General features: G+C 51.6%; 7 protein-coding genes across 7 annotated transcripts; 4 read left to right on the forward strand and 3 right to left on the reverse strand.

The window, feature by feature from the left end:
- Window positions 1-226: 226 nt before the first annotated feature.
- On the forward strand, window positions 227-1,624 carry COCSADRAFT_103326 (uncharacterized protein; the record flags this gene model as incomplete). Its single annotated transcript, XM_007707445.1, has 2 exons — window positions 227-315; window positions 391-1,624. The coding sequence occupies 2 exons, from the start codon at window positions 227-229 to the stop codon at window positions 1,622-1,624; spliced, it is 1,323 nt and encodes a 440-aa protein (XP_007705635.1).
- A 73-nt stretch (window positions 1,625-1,697) lies between these two features.
- Window positions 1,698-2,666, reverse strand: COCSADRAFT_103285 (uncharacterized protein; the record flags this gene model as incomplete). The annotated part of the gene is made up of 1 exon (XM_007707446.1): window positions 1,698-2,666. The coding sequence occupies one exon, from the start codon at window positions 2,664-2,666 to the stop codon at window positions 1,698-1,700; it is 969 nt and encodes a 322-aa protein (XP_007705636.1).
- A 514-nt stretch (window positions 2,667-3,180) lies between these two features.
- Window positions 3,181-4,266, reverse strand: COCSADRAFT_194481 (uncharacterized protein). The gene is made up of 3 exons (XM_007707447.1): window positions 3,950-4,266; window positions 3,821-3,892; window positions 3,181-3,772 (listed from the first exon to the last, which is right to left on the reverse strand). The coding sequence occupies exons 1-3, from the start codon at window positions 4,158-4,160 to the stop codon at window positions 3,645-3,647; spliced, it is 411 nt and encodes a 136-aa protein (XP_007705637.1). The 5' UTR covers window positions 4,161-4,266; the 3' UTR covers window positions 3,181-3,644.
- A 914-nt stretch (window positions 4,267-5,180) lies between these two features.
- COCSADRAFT_103244 (uncharacterized protein) lies at window positions 5,181-7,156 on the forward strand (the record flags this gene model as incomplete). The annotated part of the gene is made up of 2 exons (XM_007707448.1): window positions 5,181-5,838; window positions 5,937-7,156. 2 exons carry the CDS (start codon window positions 5,181-5,183, stop codon window positions 7,154-7,156), a joined length of 1,878 nt encoding a protein of 625 aa, XP_007705638.1.
- A 178-nt stretch (window positions 7,157-7,334) lies between these two features.
- Window positions 7,335-8,228, reverse strand: COCSADRAFT_348654 (uncharacterized protein; the record flags this gene model as incomplete). Its single annotated transcript, XM_007707449.1, has 2 exons — window positions 7,335-7,815; window positions 7,977-8,228. 2 exons carry the CDS (start codon window positions 8,226-8,228, stop codon window positions 7,543-7,545), a joined length of 525 nt encoding a protein of 174 aa, XP_007705639.1. The 3' UTR covers window positions 7,335-7,542.
- Window positions 8,229-8,877: 649 nt separating this feature from the next.
- Window positions 8,878-9,997, forward strand: COCSADRAFT_41663 (uncharacterized protein). Its single transcript, XM_007707356.1, has one exon. The coding sequence runs from the start codon at window positions 8,959-8,961 to the stop codon at window positions 9,691-9,693; it is 735 nt and encodes a 244-aa protein (XP_007705546.1). The 5' UTR covers window positions 8,878-8,958; the 3' UTR covers window positions 9,694-9,997.
- An 836-nt stretch (window positions 9,998-10,833) lies between these two features.
- Window positions 10,834-12,963, forward strand: COCSADRAFT_129010 (uncharacterized protein). Its single transcript, XM_007707450.1, has 4 exons — window positions 10,834-11,234; window positions 11,288-11,390; window positions 11,562-12,164; window positions 12,232-12,963. Exons 1-4 carry the CDS (start codon window positions 10,866-10,868, stop codon window positions 12,672-12,674), a joined length of 1,518 nt encoding a protein of 505 aa, XP_007705640.1. The 5' UTR covers window positions 10,834-10,865; the 3' UTR covers window positions 12,675-12,963.
- The last annotated feature ends 305 nt before the right edge of the window (window positions 12,964-13,268 follow it).

A 13,268-nucleotide genomic window follows, 5' to 3' on the forward strand; every position in this document is an offset into this window, starting at 1 on the left:
TTCTCCGATATCCTCCGCGTGATGAAATCCATCCGTTGGTAATGAAATCATAGAAAATACCAATATCCCGGATCTCTCCATTTCAGGTGTTGACACTTGCAATTTGCGAGTGTGGAGGCACGGCTGCACGTGGGGTTACAAACTATTAACATAGAAATAAAAGCTCTTCACAGAAGTCACTCATCTATATAGCAATTTGGACGATATATATATTACAACAGAAAGAATGGAAGAGGAGGATTTGCACGACACCTACGATCCCACATCTGATCCCGAAGAACAGAAACTCATCATCTCGGTTCTAGACTCATTCCGGTACACATCAGATCGCACCCCAGCTCGTCAATTTTTGGCTTGCCTTGCACAGTTCAACTAACACATGCAATCCAGCTCCTACCGCCGCCACGCACACTACAATGCTACTCACACACGGCGCCAAGCCTTTTACTCACTTCCCTCCGCTCACTGGACCCTACTCTCGCAGCCCCCCTTCTCCCTCCTTGCTACCTTCTCTACCGTAGACGATCTCATCGATCAGAACGCCAACCTAGCTGAAGCCATATTTGCTGCAGGCTTCAAGTCTTTCCTGGCGCCCACTCTGGATAGCGAATGGGTTGCTTCTATCGTGCCCGAAAAGTATGCGCGAGATGAGTTCAAAGTGTTCGATATCGTGCTAGACGCGCTCATAGTAGATGGTCGGGGAAGTAGAGCCGGCCAAAACGACCTGGAAAAGGCAAGGAGTTGCGTAAATCAATTCTACCGCGAATGGAGTGAGCAGGGCCAGGAGGAAAGGAAAGCTTGCTTTGACCCCGTTCTATCGGCTCTGCAAGGAGAATTCGCTCAACGCGCCAAAACTGCGGATGCAGCTTCTGAACAGGATCGAGGCGACTTCAGAGTCCTAGTCCCAGGCGTTGGCCTCGGCCGTCTCGTCTTCGACGTTTGCCGCGCGGGATTCAGCGTCGAAGGCAACGAAATCTCGTACCACATGCTCATGGCCAGCGCGCTCGTGCTCAACGAAACAAAGCATGCGCACCAGTTTTCCATTGCGCCCTGGGCACTTGGCAGCTCCAACCACGTTTCGCGGGCGGATCAGCTGCGCACGGTTGAGATACCGGATGTGCATCCGGCAACGGTACTTGGGGAAGAACAGGCGTCGCGAGTGCCGGCTTCGGACCGCATGAGCATGTCCATGGGCGACTTTTGTGTCGTGTACGGTCGATCGGATTATACAGGTGTATTCGATGCAGTTACGACTGTCTTCTTTATTGATACTGCCCCGAATCTCATTCGGTATATTGAAGCTGTGGCCAACTGCCTGAAGCCAGGCGGTATCTGGGTGAATCTCGGTCCTCTGTTGTGGCATCCGCCGCCGCCTCGCAGAAATCATGGCGAAGAGGACGAAGAAGAAGCGAGTAGGATAGAAAGCGATGCGGGAATAGGGGACCCGGGGTCATTCGAACTTACAAATGACGAAGTGATTGCGCTGGTGCAACATCTTGGCTTTAATATAGAGAGGCAGGAGACGGATACGATTCAAACAGGGTATATTACAAACACGAGAAGTATGCTGCAGAGTACCTATCGTCCTTCGTTCTGGCTAGCACGTAAAAAAGATGAGAAATAGAAAAAGGAAAATCGTAGCTATGTTGTTACGAGAAGTAAACAAGATCAAGATACGAAGAAAGAAGGAAGCTGTACTACAACAAATCCCCATCCTTGGCAACAGCCCAGCAAACCTTACACTCCTTGTACAACTTTGCACAAAACTCCCTGGCCGTCATGTCGTGCCCGAAATCAGTCGCAACCACATGTCCTCTTGCACAATACCACGTCCAGCCTTGGGCCTGCCTTTTAAGATAATTCTCACCAGGCGACCAAGTATCTAGCGAAAAGGTAATGCGAGTCAGCTGGGGGCCCCGGGGTACCGTATCCGACAAGTCTGTGCCGAGCAGCTTGAGCGACTGCGAGGCGTGGTACCAGATCCACAGCGGGTTCCAGAGGGGGTCTCCAAGGGCTTTTGCTTCGAGCGTGAAGGTCTGGATGGATGACATGTGTTTGAGCTGTTGGCGCATGCGACGGCCGAGAGACCACGATGAGGAGGTCATGGAGCGTGGGTCTGTGACGCCGAGCATAGCGGATGTGGTGGTGAGGCTGAGGGAGCAGTTGCGGATTTTGGAGAGGGTGGCGGGGGAGATGGTCCAGACGTTTGTGGGTTCTTGTGTTGAGATGGCAGTGATGGGGGGAGGAGGGGATGGAGGCGAGGGAAGAGGAGTGGGAGGGAGGGACTTGTAGGTTTTTGGGGAGACGAAAAATTGAAAGGTACGGCGTTTACATAGCATATCCATGTATTCTGCGTGGACTTGCTTGTTGGCGAGGAATATGTATTTGTTGTTGCGTTGGCGGGGGCGTGGTGCTGTTGATAAGATCCAGCGGCTCGGGTTCATCCACGATACTACAGAAGGTGCGTGAAAGGATGGGCGGGGTGGCGCGGGGTATACGGGGTCATCGAGAAAGTATTCATAGACCATGTCCCGTAACTCTTGGGGTAACTCTAGAAAGGGAAACGGCTTTTGTTCTCGTTGTTGTGTCTGGCGGTGGCGGATGGTGATTACGAAGATGACCAGGGGTAAGAGTATCGCCGCCAGTGTGATGAGCCAGCTCTCCATTCTGGGTCTTACAGCAGACACAGTAGATGCTGCCGCTGTCCATGCTGGCCATGGTGATGGCAAAGTTGCTAATGTCGGCATGTTGGATACCAGGCTGGCATTTGGTAGTAAGCAAGTGGCCAAAGGGAGTGGAAGTGGGTAGATGAAGCGTCACAGGGCAGCAGATAATGTTTTGTTGGCCGAGATTGCGAGGAGCAACAATTTAGGAATGTGCGAAGGGGGAGGAGATGCAATGAGCGGCGGTAGGTGTGAGCTGAGGTTATGTTTGTGTCGATATGTTGGTGCCTGGTGCCTGGCGCATACGTGCCCAAAGGCCATGTGAAACGGGGAGGAAGCGTCGCAGATGGGGTTGGTCCCAACTACGTCTTATTAACTAGACAGCACAGCCACATTGCTATTTCCGCGCGCGAACCATTGCTTTTAATGTACATACTACACGGCGAACCAGCAGAGTCATGGTACCACTGGTTCAGCCACATGTTCCTAATTAGCCTTGGATACGACAGGGGTAGGCGTGTATGCAAGTAGATGGAGCCCAACCAGTGTAAAAAAAAAAGCAACGAGGGACGCAGTCATGCAAGAAATATAAGATGTACATAGGCGAATGTATGGTCAATTGGCAATTATGAGCACAGTGCATGGCGAATTTAGTGGTTTTGAAAGACCTCACCACTAGTAAGTGGAGTATCGGTGATTTTTCTGATTCGCAATGTTCAATGGTAGGGATGCAACGGGCAAGCATGCCTGTTGTGGCCATGTCACCGTGTAACTTGTTGTCGATGCACAGCTTGGGAGCCGCATCCTGTCCTTGCATTTTTCGCTCACGTCCCTCATGGGTATCGTATTGGCTATCCAGCCTTTTTTTTCAAAGCCCCTGGTCGGCGCCGTTGGCCTAAACGACGCCATTGACTGCTGTCTGTTTGTTGCTCACAGCGCACACGTGATGCTGCCATCCTCGCCGCTGGTAATGGTCGGCAATCACTCTTCTTCCTGCAAGAAGGGGTTGGCGATTTCTTCGCTTCCGTCTACGGGGGAGATGACGACGAGCAGGGTGCCGCGTGCGACGATGAGGCCGAGTTTGCGGTATCGGATGTTGCCATCCTCGTCTGCGGTGGTTAGGAATGACAGAGTGTGTGTATTAATCTCTCACATACCTGTAAGAGCCTCTTTGACCTCGTCGAGGACAAGGTTCATAAGCTGGTCGTAGCCTTTCAATGTGCCAATGACTGCGGGGAAGTTAGCCTCCACTGCTCGTTGCAAAGCGACCAAATTGCCTTTGTTACCTTCTCGTCCGCCGCTGAATTTGACCGTAATTTGCTTGTCCATGTACTTGCTCAAGTCAAGAATGTTTTCCTTCTTGGGGCGCTCCGTCTGGCCGCCAGCGTGTGCTCCTCCACCGCCGCCGCCTCCACCACCTCCACGACCGCCGCCCCTTGCACCGCGGTCGCCTCCTCTGCCACCGCCTCGGCCGCGAAATGCGCCTCGCTCAGACATTGTATTGGGGTTGGGAGAGAGTGACGAATCTGGGCGATATGTGGAGGGCTTGTGGTGACGTGCGGGCGGGAGCTGGCAACAAAAGAAGGTGGTCTGTGCAGAGGGGCGTGTGTGGCAGGGGACGTGGCTGTGTGTGTGTATGTGTGGCTGTCCCGCCATGTCACGTGATATCTACTAGTGTAAGTAGCCGGGGCAGGCGGAGGCAATCTCCGCCCCTCGCGTCCAGTCCAGACATCTCCGCCGGTGCCATGTTTGTGTTGCAGGCGACGCGTGGGCCCTGTGCCTGCGGTATTTTCGTCGCGTCTCGGGACAGGCCAATGCCGCCGGCGGACCAGGCCTTCTGGGTGTTTGGGCGCCCTCTCATAGGACCGCATAGTACGGCCACGCACAGTTTTGCCGGCGCTCGTGTCTTCAGCACCGTTAATGGCTCAGTTTCAGGCCGTCTCATGGCCGTTGGAGCAGCACAAGGCCGCCGGGCAGTCGGCACCACCTGAATCGCCAACGATGCGCCTCTTATCACAGGGCCGCGCCGGGGCCAGGCCATGCCACAGTGCCCTACTCGCCCCTTCTGATTGGCAAGGAACTCCGCTCTCTTAAAAAGCTCGTCCTTATTTCCGGCGCGCCGCCCTCTGCCTGCCCACCCCTCTCTCTGCTTCTTCCCGTGCAGCCACTCGGGCGCCTTCAGCCACCGACGAGCCGTTCATCTGCCTCCTCGCCCTCGCCCTCGCCCACGCCCTCCACTGCTGTTTCCTCTTCCTCCTCCACCCGCCGGCACTCCTCTCCCCTCCCCTCGCACAGTGCCCCTCTGCGTGACATGTCTCTGCTTCGGTAGCCTGCGGTCTCCGCTCTCCCCTGCAACCCGCCTAGCCCTCTCGCGCCGTGCCCAGCTGAGTTGGCTGCTCGCTAGCGCCCGCCGCTCCGCCGCCTTTGAAAGCTGCCCTTTGCTCATTCCGCCCACCAAAGCAGCAAACCTCGTCAGCATCCCTAGCCTATCTTCCCTCCCCCCCCAGAGGCTTAGCCATGGCCAACAACGACGACCGTCCCATGTCTGCCCACCCGCCCCAGCACCATGCCTCGCACATGCCCAGCGACCTCAAGCGCAAACGCAGTCCCTCGCACGAGATGCACCTGGCGCCTGCGCCACTGCCCAAAACCGCCAAGCACAACCATCTGCAGATCAACTACCTCGCCAGGCACAATGAGAACGACCTGCCGCTCATTACCAACGATGACACGCTACCAAACATCCTCTCGCTGCTCAGCGACTACCAGGGCGTCCTCGACCGCCACGAGAGCATGGCCTGTAACCTAGGCGCTCGCCCTCTGGGTCCCATTCTCATCAAGCGCTTCGAGCGCCTGTTCGACGGTCCCCCCAGAGTCCTCAAGAGCCATGGCAAGGATGGCACCACCGTGTCCTGGCTTGACGTGGTCGAGTTTGCGCGCAATAAGCCCGAGCAGTTTCAACTCGACCAGATGAGCGAGGGCGTGAGGGTCTGCCAGTTCTACACCAAGCAATGTCGGGTCCAGATCTCAGAAGAAGACTTCGTCTTGATTTCATCTGGCATTCCCCAAAAGATGATCCCCCCGCAGCCCATTATCGAAGACGAGGAGAAGGAGCTGGGCACCATGGAGATTCTGGAAAAGAACCTCAGCCAAATATGCTCTTTGGCCGATCAAGGTGAGTCTACTGCTTTCCTTTGTCAACCTTGGCGTCCTGGCCCTCAAGCAAATACACAACTCGCAATCCTTCTTAACTGTTCTGACCAATGCACTCAGTTGCTGCTCGCACGAGGCAGCTCAACCACCGCCTCAAAGGCCGCAAACAGGCAATCCTGGACCGCAGAGCCACTGCGACTCCAACGCCTCAAATTCCCCGCCCTACGAGCCCTTCGAACGTCGCCCTTATGAACGGTAGCAACTCGAATGTCTCAGGCCCAGGTCACAACCAACCTTCGCACCCATCGCCTAGCAGCAGCGGCTTCGTAGCCGTCAATGCGCGCCAGCACCACGAATCCAACGGCCATGGACACAGTCACAGTCGTGGCCATGGTTCTTCGTCCTCTACCCGCCACGAACTGCTATCCAAATTTCATACTGTGAATGACCGGCGTGTGTCGTCGCAGCCTCCCAGCGCCAATGCTGAAGTGCGGAGACCATCGATTGGCAGTCATTCAGCATCTCATCCCTCTCCACCCTCGTCAATCCCATCCAGGGCCCTGCAAAAGCCAACTGAAGCTCCCCCTGGCGCACAACAGCCAATCGCAAGGCCTTCACATCCTCTCAATGAATCCGAGCTGCACAATATGATGAACTCACCCGTCCCAATACCAAACACGCCTTCTAGCCTCCTCCCAGCCTCCAGCCAACGCGCCAGCCAACAACCGGAAAAAGATGACGGAGGTCCTTTCAAAGTTGAAATGGTGCATAGAATGGAAAGTCTTGCCAAGGGCGAGCGCATTGTCCCTCCCTGCGACCGCTGTCGAAGATTGCATATGGACTGCTTGAAAAACCTGACAGCATGCATGGGTTGTACAAAGAAGCATGCAAAGTGCTCGTGGAGAGAAGTTCGGGAAGGCGAATTGCGTGGCGGTTATACCTATCCTACTGGTACCACTAGCAACGGCCAGAGTGAAACAAGTGATCACGAGGCCGGCGACCGTGCAAGCACAGCAAGCCCGTCAGTTATGTTGAGTCCGTCGCACCATGGGCTGACGCCATCACACGTCTCACACAGCAATGGTCAACACACTCCACAACATCAAGCATCTCACCACCAGCACTCTGAACAGGCTATGCAGCCCCTGCAGCAACACGATGCACCGCATGACGCGCAGGCCTCCGCCTCTCGCAACACTCCACCCACGCGCGAGCACGAGAGAAACGTTGAAGCCCAACTCAAGGAGGCCGCGCAATCAAGCCTCGCGCATGCAAATGCAAGGCTCCCCGCATCAGACGGCAAAACTGCAGATTATGCCAACCAAGCCATGGTTGCTTAGGCCCCTATTGACCCACCGATTCTCACGCCCCGAACCAGACAATGTTGCTTTTTGCTTTTCCAGCTACGAGCTTAACGGTTCTCGAGATGGGATCGGGAAACACCAGGTATCAATTGTTTTCTGAAGTGGTTTTCTGACTTTTATTTCTTGTACATTTGTTTGTGATACCAATTTACTTTCTTTCAAACTAGTTTTCTTCTACTAAGGAGATCTCGAAGGCTATTGTTTTGTATATGCGCATGTCTTCATAGTCTAGAAGATGTGTTGGGAAATTGTATCTCCCCATACCAGAAAAAACAATTTGAAAATGTTTATTCTTATTTCGATTGACAACCTATGATCTTGCTACGGTCTTTATGGCTACCAGAACTCCCTCTGCCTTTTCATCACTTCTTCCCTTGCTCCGCCATCATCTCCATGGCCGGCATCGTCGCAAATCGACTCATAACCTCGAGGTTCTTTTCCTTGCTCATGCGCTCATCCGTCTTGCTAATTTCCGCCAATATCTTGAAGTAATCAATATAAAAGGCTGGCGTGTATGTGTTGAAGAATTTGGCGGGCTCGTTGGTTGGATTTGAAAATGTGTGAGGTGCGCGGATCGGGGCCGTGATGTAGTCGCCTACGTGGGCGTCGATTATTTCGCCGTCTGGGCCGTGGAACTAAAGTTTTCTTTCAGCGTGTGAACATTGCAAGGTAGTAGTGGTTATGGTAGGAATAATAATAATAAGAACACGACGGAAACAAAAACAACGATGCAGACAATAGTAATACTACCAATCGGCAAGAACGAAGACAACGATAAATAACAAACAAAACATACCCTAACCACACCCTGAGTAACCAAAAACGTCTCATCATGCATCTCGTGCCAGTGCGCAGGCGGACCCGGAGTATTTGGCGGCAGAGTAAACTCGGCGCTGCCTATGCGGTTGTCGGTTCGTGAGCCGTCTTCCATGATACGGCACGTGATGTGGCCTAGTTTGAGAATCTCGCCAGATGAAGCCGGAACGAAGTTGATGGGGCGGCGCGGCATCTTCATGCTGGCTAGCGCTTGGCGGGCTTCGTCATCCATGGTTTGTGTGGGTGGTGAGAGTTTGTCCTGGTGAGTCTGGAGTGTCGAAGTCCAAAGGCAGGGTCAACCGGGTAAGTAGAGCAATAGATGGAATATATGTCATTGTAGGAGCAATAAAATCCTTCGAGTATATGTGTGTGTCATGATGGTGGGCGTTGTCGCTCGACTCGGTCTACTGGACTTTGCTACTGCGGAGAGCCGGAGGAGATACAAAGGTATTTGGGGGTATTCATTCTTGGGGAACCGCCGGTCCTCGCAAAATCGAGAATGCGAGTGAGGTGGGTACAAACACAAGACGGACTAATCCAAACGGCATTGCCGAAATGGAACCTCTTCATTTAGATGCTGATCTTCCACCATGGTGAGAGGATAGCGTTGCACTGTGGGTCCGGCGTCTTAGCTCTTGCGGAACGGAAATAGGCCGACGCGTCAGACAAGCGAAAGGACTAGTATCTTAGTATTATTCTACTACTTTTGATGATGGTTTGGTGGTGTCTAGCTGTTTCAGTTCTGCGAGAGCCGAGTTACTACATAAGTAAGTATGCTTGATGTGGGGGTGTGGGGAGGGAGGGGGGATGTGATCGGGCCGGGCTTTGGTGGCGAGTATGGCTGCCTAGTCATGACCCTGGTAAACCGTAGGAACGCATCTACTACACCTAGATTGCTACAAACAACTTGATTTCCACATCAACCCTCACACACATATCTTCACTCATTAAAAATCGTCACCATGGCGAAAAAGCTATGGACCATGCTGGAAAATAACCCCCTTGTCATGAACCATCTCGCACAAGATCTTGGTCTCGATACATCTGTCTTCTCTTTCCATGATGTCTACTCCCTCACTGACCCAGAAATGCTGGCTTTCATTCCCAGACCCGTCTTAGCACTGCTAGTCATCATACCGCTCACGCCAACTTGGCACGAGGCGCGCACAATAGAAGACAAGGACAAGTCCGAGTATGCAGGCAAAGGAGAAACAGAGCCCGTCATCTGGTTCAAGCAAACCATCGGCAACGCTTGTGGCAGCATAGGCTTAGTCCACTGTCTCCTCAATACCCCAGCATCAGACCATATCCAGCCTTCTTCCCCTCTTGACCAGATTCGTGTCGGTGCGCTGCCAAAACCCATCTGGGAACGAGCCAAAGTACTTGAGGATTCGGATGCCTTCGAAAAGGCTCATGCTGGTGCGGCAAAACTTGGCGATACTGCTTCACCTACACCCACATCAGATGAACATAGCGGACAGCATTTTGTCGCGTTTGTCAAGGCCAAAGATGGGCATTTGTGGGAGCTTGAAGGCGATCGCAAGGGTCCCCTTGATCGGGGGTTATTGGGCGATGATGAAGATGTGCTTAGTCCTGGGGCGCTGGAGAAAGGGATTGGGAGGCTCATGAGCATTGAAAATGGAAAAGGCGGGGATCTAAGGTTCTCCGTAATTGCCCTTGCGCCAAGCTTCACATAGCATGATCAAGTAGCCCTGTTATGGATGGGCACGAGATCAAGTTTTTATCTCTCTCTCCCTACTTGGCCCATCCGATTACAGCGTTTCACATATCATTCATCGGTAGAGTTGCCATTTATTCTATCTTTTACAGGAAAGACTAGACAGATTCGTATGTCTGCATTGCTTGGCACAGTATCATCCCTGCCATTGCCTGTTTACTTACTTGATGTATGTACATGTAAAAGGACACTTTGGACTAGCCGAAGCGGTTGGCTACCGCGGGCCGGATAATGGCTGCCGCGAGCCGAAATATAGTTGCCGCAGTGGAGACTTTTGCCTGTTGTGACGACATAAGGACATATGACGCAAAATTGACCGGAATGTCGCTGGTCCCGGATCCGTCCTTCATACGCACCCTTGCCCTACCAGTGCTGTTCATTCTAACAAACATAATGACCCGCAGCGATTCGGCCCGCCCCTCGCGAGCCCCATTGCTTACGCCACATAAAATAAACCATGTGTAACATCTTATTGAAGAGCAGTATGTCTGCTGACGAGATACTGAACGCCAGTTGCAAAGCAGAATGGTAGTCACCAAAGCTGAAGCATATGTCCCCGCTCAAGATGAGTCCAAGTAGGGCTTGGAAATCCTTCCACGACTAGGAAGCCAAGCATTGGCGCGTATGTTGATGGATATGATCCGATGAGCCATGTCAATCATCCTGTTTTAGTGGTCGAAGCTCAGTGATAGTGAAACTGTATGTACACTAGTATGGGGGACAGGGAAGACCTTGCAGATGCATACCCCACCAAGCCTGTGCATGGGCTGTTTTCTTGAGCCCGATATAATCAAAGACAGTATAAGTGGACAAGGCATGAGTGGGTTTTCATATATCAATTGACAGGCTGCCATTGATCCTTGCTTCTTTGAGTGTGTACCAAGCTCGTATTGGTGTGGTCAAACCTCACGACAGTCACTACCAAGGGTACCTTGACAGGATCTCCTACGCATGAAAGATCCGCTCTTTGTAGTACAACTTACGACGACGGTTTAGGACCAACGGAATATGCTGTTCCCGATCCCGGTACTAGAAAAATATGAGGTGTTCTTCCCATATAAAATATGGATGTCCTAGCTGTGCTCTACGCTATCAGTCACAGGCAGCTTCATCGCCCGGCCCTTGCCCAGCATGACGGTCCCAAGCTCCTCAAGTCTACCTGATTTTCTATCCGAACCTTCATTTACTACAATCAAGCAGGCTTTCCCTGTGATCACCACAATATCTCTAGCTATTGTTGCTTTGATCTCGTTCGTTGTTTTTACCCAAAGATCGAAATATCCTATCGCCAATGCTCCTGCCTGGTTAGAACTCACTACACTCAGACGTATGAAGTATATGAAGGACGGTCACACGGTACTTGACAATGCTCTAAAGCAATATGGCGAAAAGCCCTTCAAGCTCTTGACCAACTCGGGCATGGTCACTGTCTTCCCACCTGAGTACGCAAACATGATTCGCAATGAGCGTCAATTGGTATTTGCCAAAGCATTTGCACATGTCGGTTTAAAATCTTATGCTGTAGTGATTTGCTTAACTAATCTACTGCTCAGGATTTTGCAGCCAAAATGCCTGGTTTGGAACCGTTCAATTTCCTTGATCTGCCAGACAGAGTTATACAGACGGTATCCAAAAAGCAGCTTACCAAGTCCTTGAGTAAGGAAGTTCTGGTCAAAACGTGGATGGTTAGAAGCTAATGCATGTGTTCAAGACATAATGACACAACCATTGTCCAATGAGTCCATTTTGCAATCGACAAGATATTTGGCAATAACACAGGTAAGTAGTGTATTCATATCTCAAGATTTACAACTGATCATTTGTTAGAATGGAAAGAGATCATCATAACAGATTCCATTCTCCAACTGATCGCTCGCCTGTCAGGTAAGGTTTTTCTTGGTGATGAGCTATGCCGAAATGAATCTTGGCTCGAAGTCTCCAAGAATTACACGGTGCTCGCTGTGGGTTTTAGTAAAACGAGTTCCTTTCTTCCTGGACCACTAAAGCGTGTATGGTCTTGGTTCGTGGATGACAGCAAACTTATCCGGAAATATTTTAAAGAAGCACGCGATATCTTAGCACCAATTCTGGAAAACCGCAAGCAAGCCAAGGCAGAAGCAGAGAGAAAAGGCAAGTCCGCCCCTGTCTACAATGACATGCTAGAGTGGCTGGAGCAAGAGGGTCAAACAGACGTGAGCAATCTTGTTGCATGCCAGATGTTGCTCTCGGTAGCCGCTATCCACACCACCTCGGAGTTGTTGAACCAGACAATGTTGCATCTGGCAAGCGATCCCCGCCATATTGAAGACTTGCGAAAGGAAATCATTGAGGTTCTCACTGCCGACGGCTTGAGCAAGGCAGCGCTCTCCAACCTAAAGCTCATGGACAGTGCTATAAAGGAAACTCAAAGACTTACCCCAGTTAGTTACTGTGAGTACCATCCGCTAATTGCTATGAATACGGGACAACAGAAATCGCTAACCTGTGTGTTAACCAGTATCAATGAGAAGGATTGCAGCGGAAAAGGTCACGCTCGCGGATGGCACGGTCATCAACAAAGGTGATTACACGGTTGTAAACGGTAAAACCATGGCCGACCCGCAAATTTGGCTCGAACCAGAAAAGTACGACATATACCGATATTACCGCCTGCGACAAGACCCTGTTACAGCCAACAAAGCCCACTTGGTCTCTACCAGCCCCAATCACATGGGATTCGGCCATGGGGATCAAGCGTGCCCTGGCCGTTTCTTCGCTGCCAACGAGATCAAGATTGCAATATGCCATCTTTTGCTAAAGTATGACTGGGAACTTGCACCTGGTGCAAACGTGGCGCCAGTCCATGCGTTTGCTGAGACCATGACCATCGATCCGAACAACAAGGTACGATTCAGGCGCCGCCGGGAAGAACTGGATCTAGAGTCTTTGTTTTCCAAATAAGGGCTTGGCCATTCCTTAGCGTATAGACTCGGAACGTGTCAGCATGTACGCAGTTTCCGGTGTTTCCTTGTTTACAGTTGCGCTGTGTGCTAAGAAAATTGAACGCGAAATTGATTATGTGTTGGTTTACTGGTGTAGTTTCCTTTGTATGATGTAGTAGGGGTTTCTTCTCGTAGGGGGACTTTGTGGTAGAAAGAATCTCATTTGTGCAACGAATTTCACCAGTAAACGAGATTTTACATACGAGACATACGAGAATGCTTATATCTCACTATCTTCTACTGGCCTGTAGTTTGAGGTTCAAGATCGACATTTATATGTTTGGTTCGGGTTGAAGCTCCGACACAGCGCTCACCGGTTCTTTGCTGCGGCGCAATGCCGGAACCAAGAAAAGCAACAGAAATAGACAAGCGATCAAAAAGTAGTAGTAAGAGTGATGGATCTGGCCGAGCTACTGGGCAATTGGGCTTAGTACAGGGTATCTGCCAAGGCGTTATGCCTAACAGTGGGACAAGTGCTTATGCTATAACATCCTTGAGGGTATGGATCTAGGCCTTGTGGAAATCGTCCTAAAAAAAGCTTCTCAACGGTCGT

Source organism: Bipolaris sorokiniana (assembly GCF_000338995.1).
Source record: "Bipolaris sorokiniana ND90Pr unplaced genomic scaffold COCSAscaffold_19, whole genome shotgun sequence".
In the NCBI taxonomy this organism is placed as follows: Eukaryota; Fungi; Ascomycota; class Dothideomycetes; order Pleosporales; family Pleosporaceae; genus Bipolaris; species Bipolaris sorokiniana.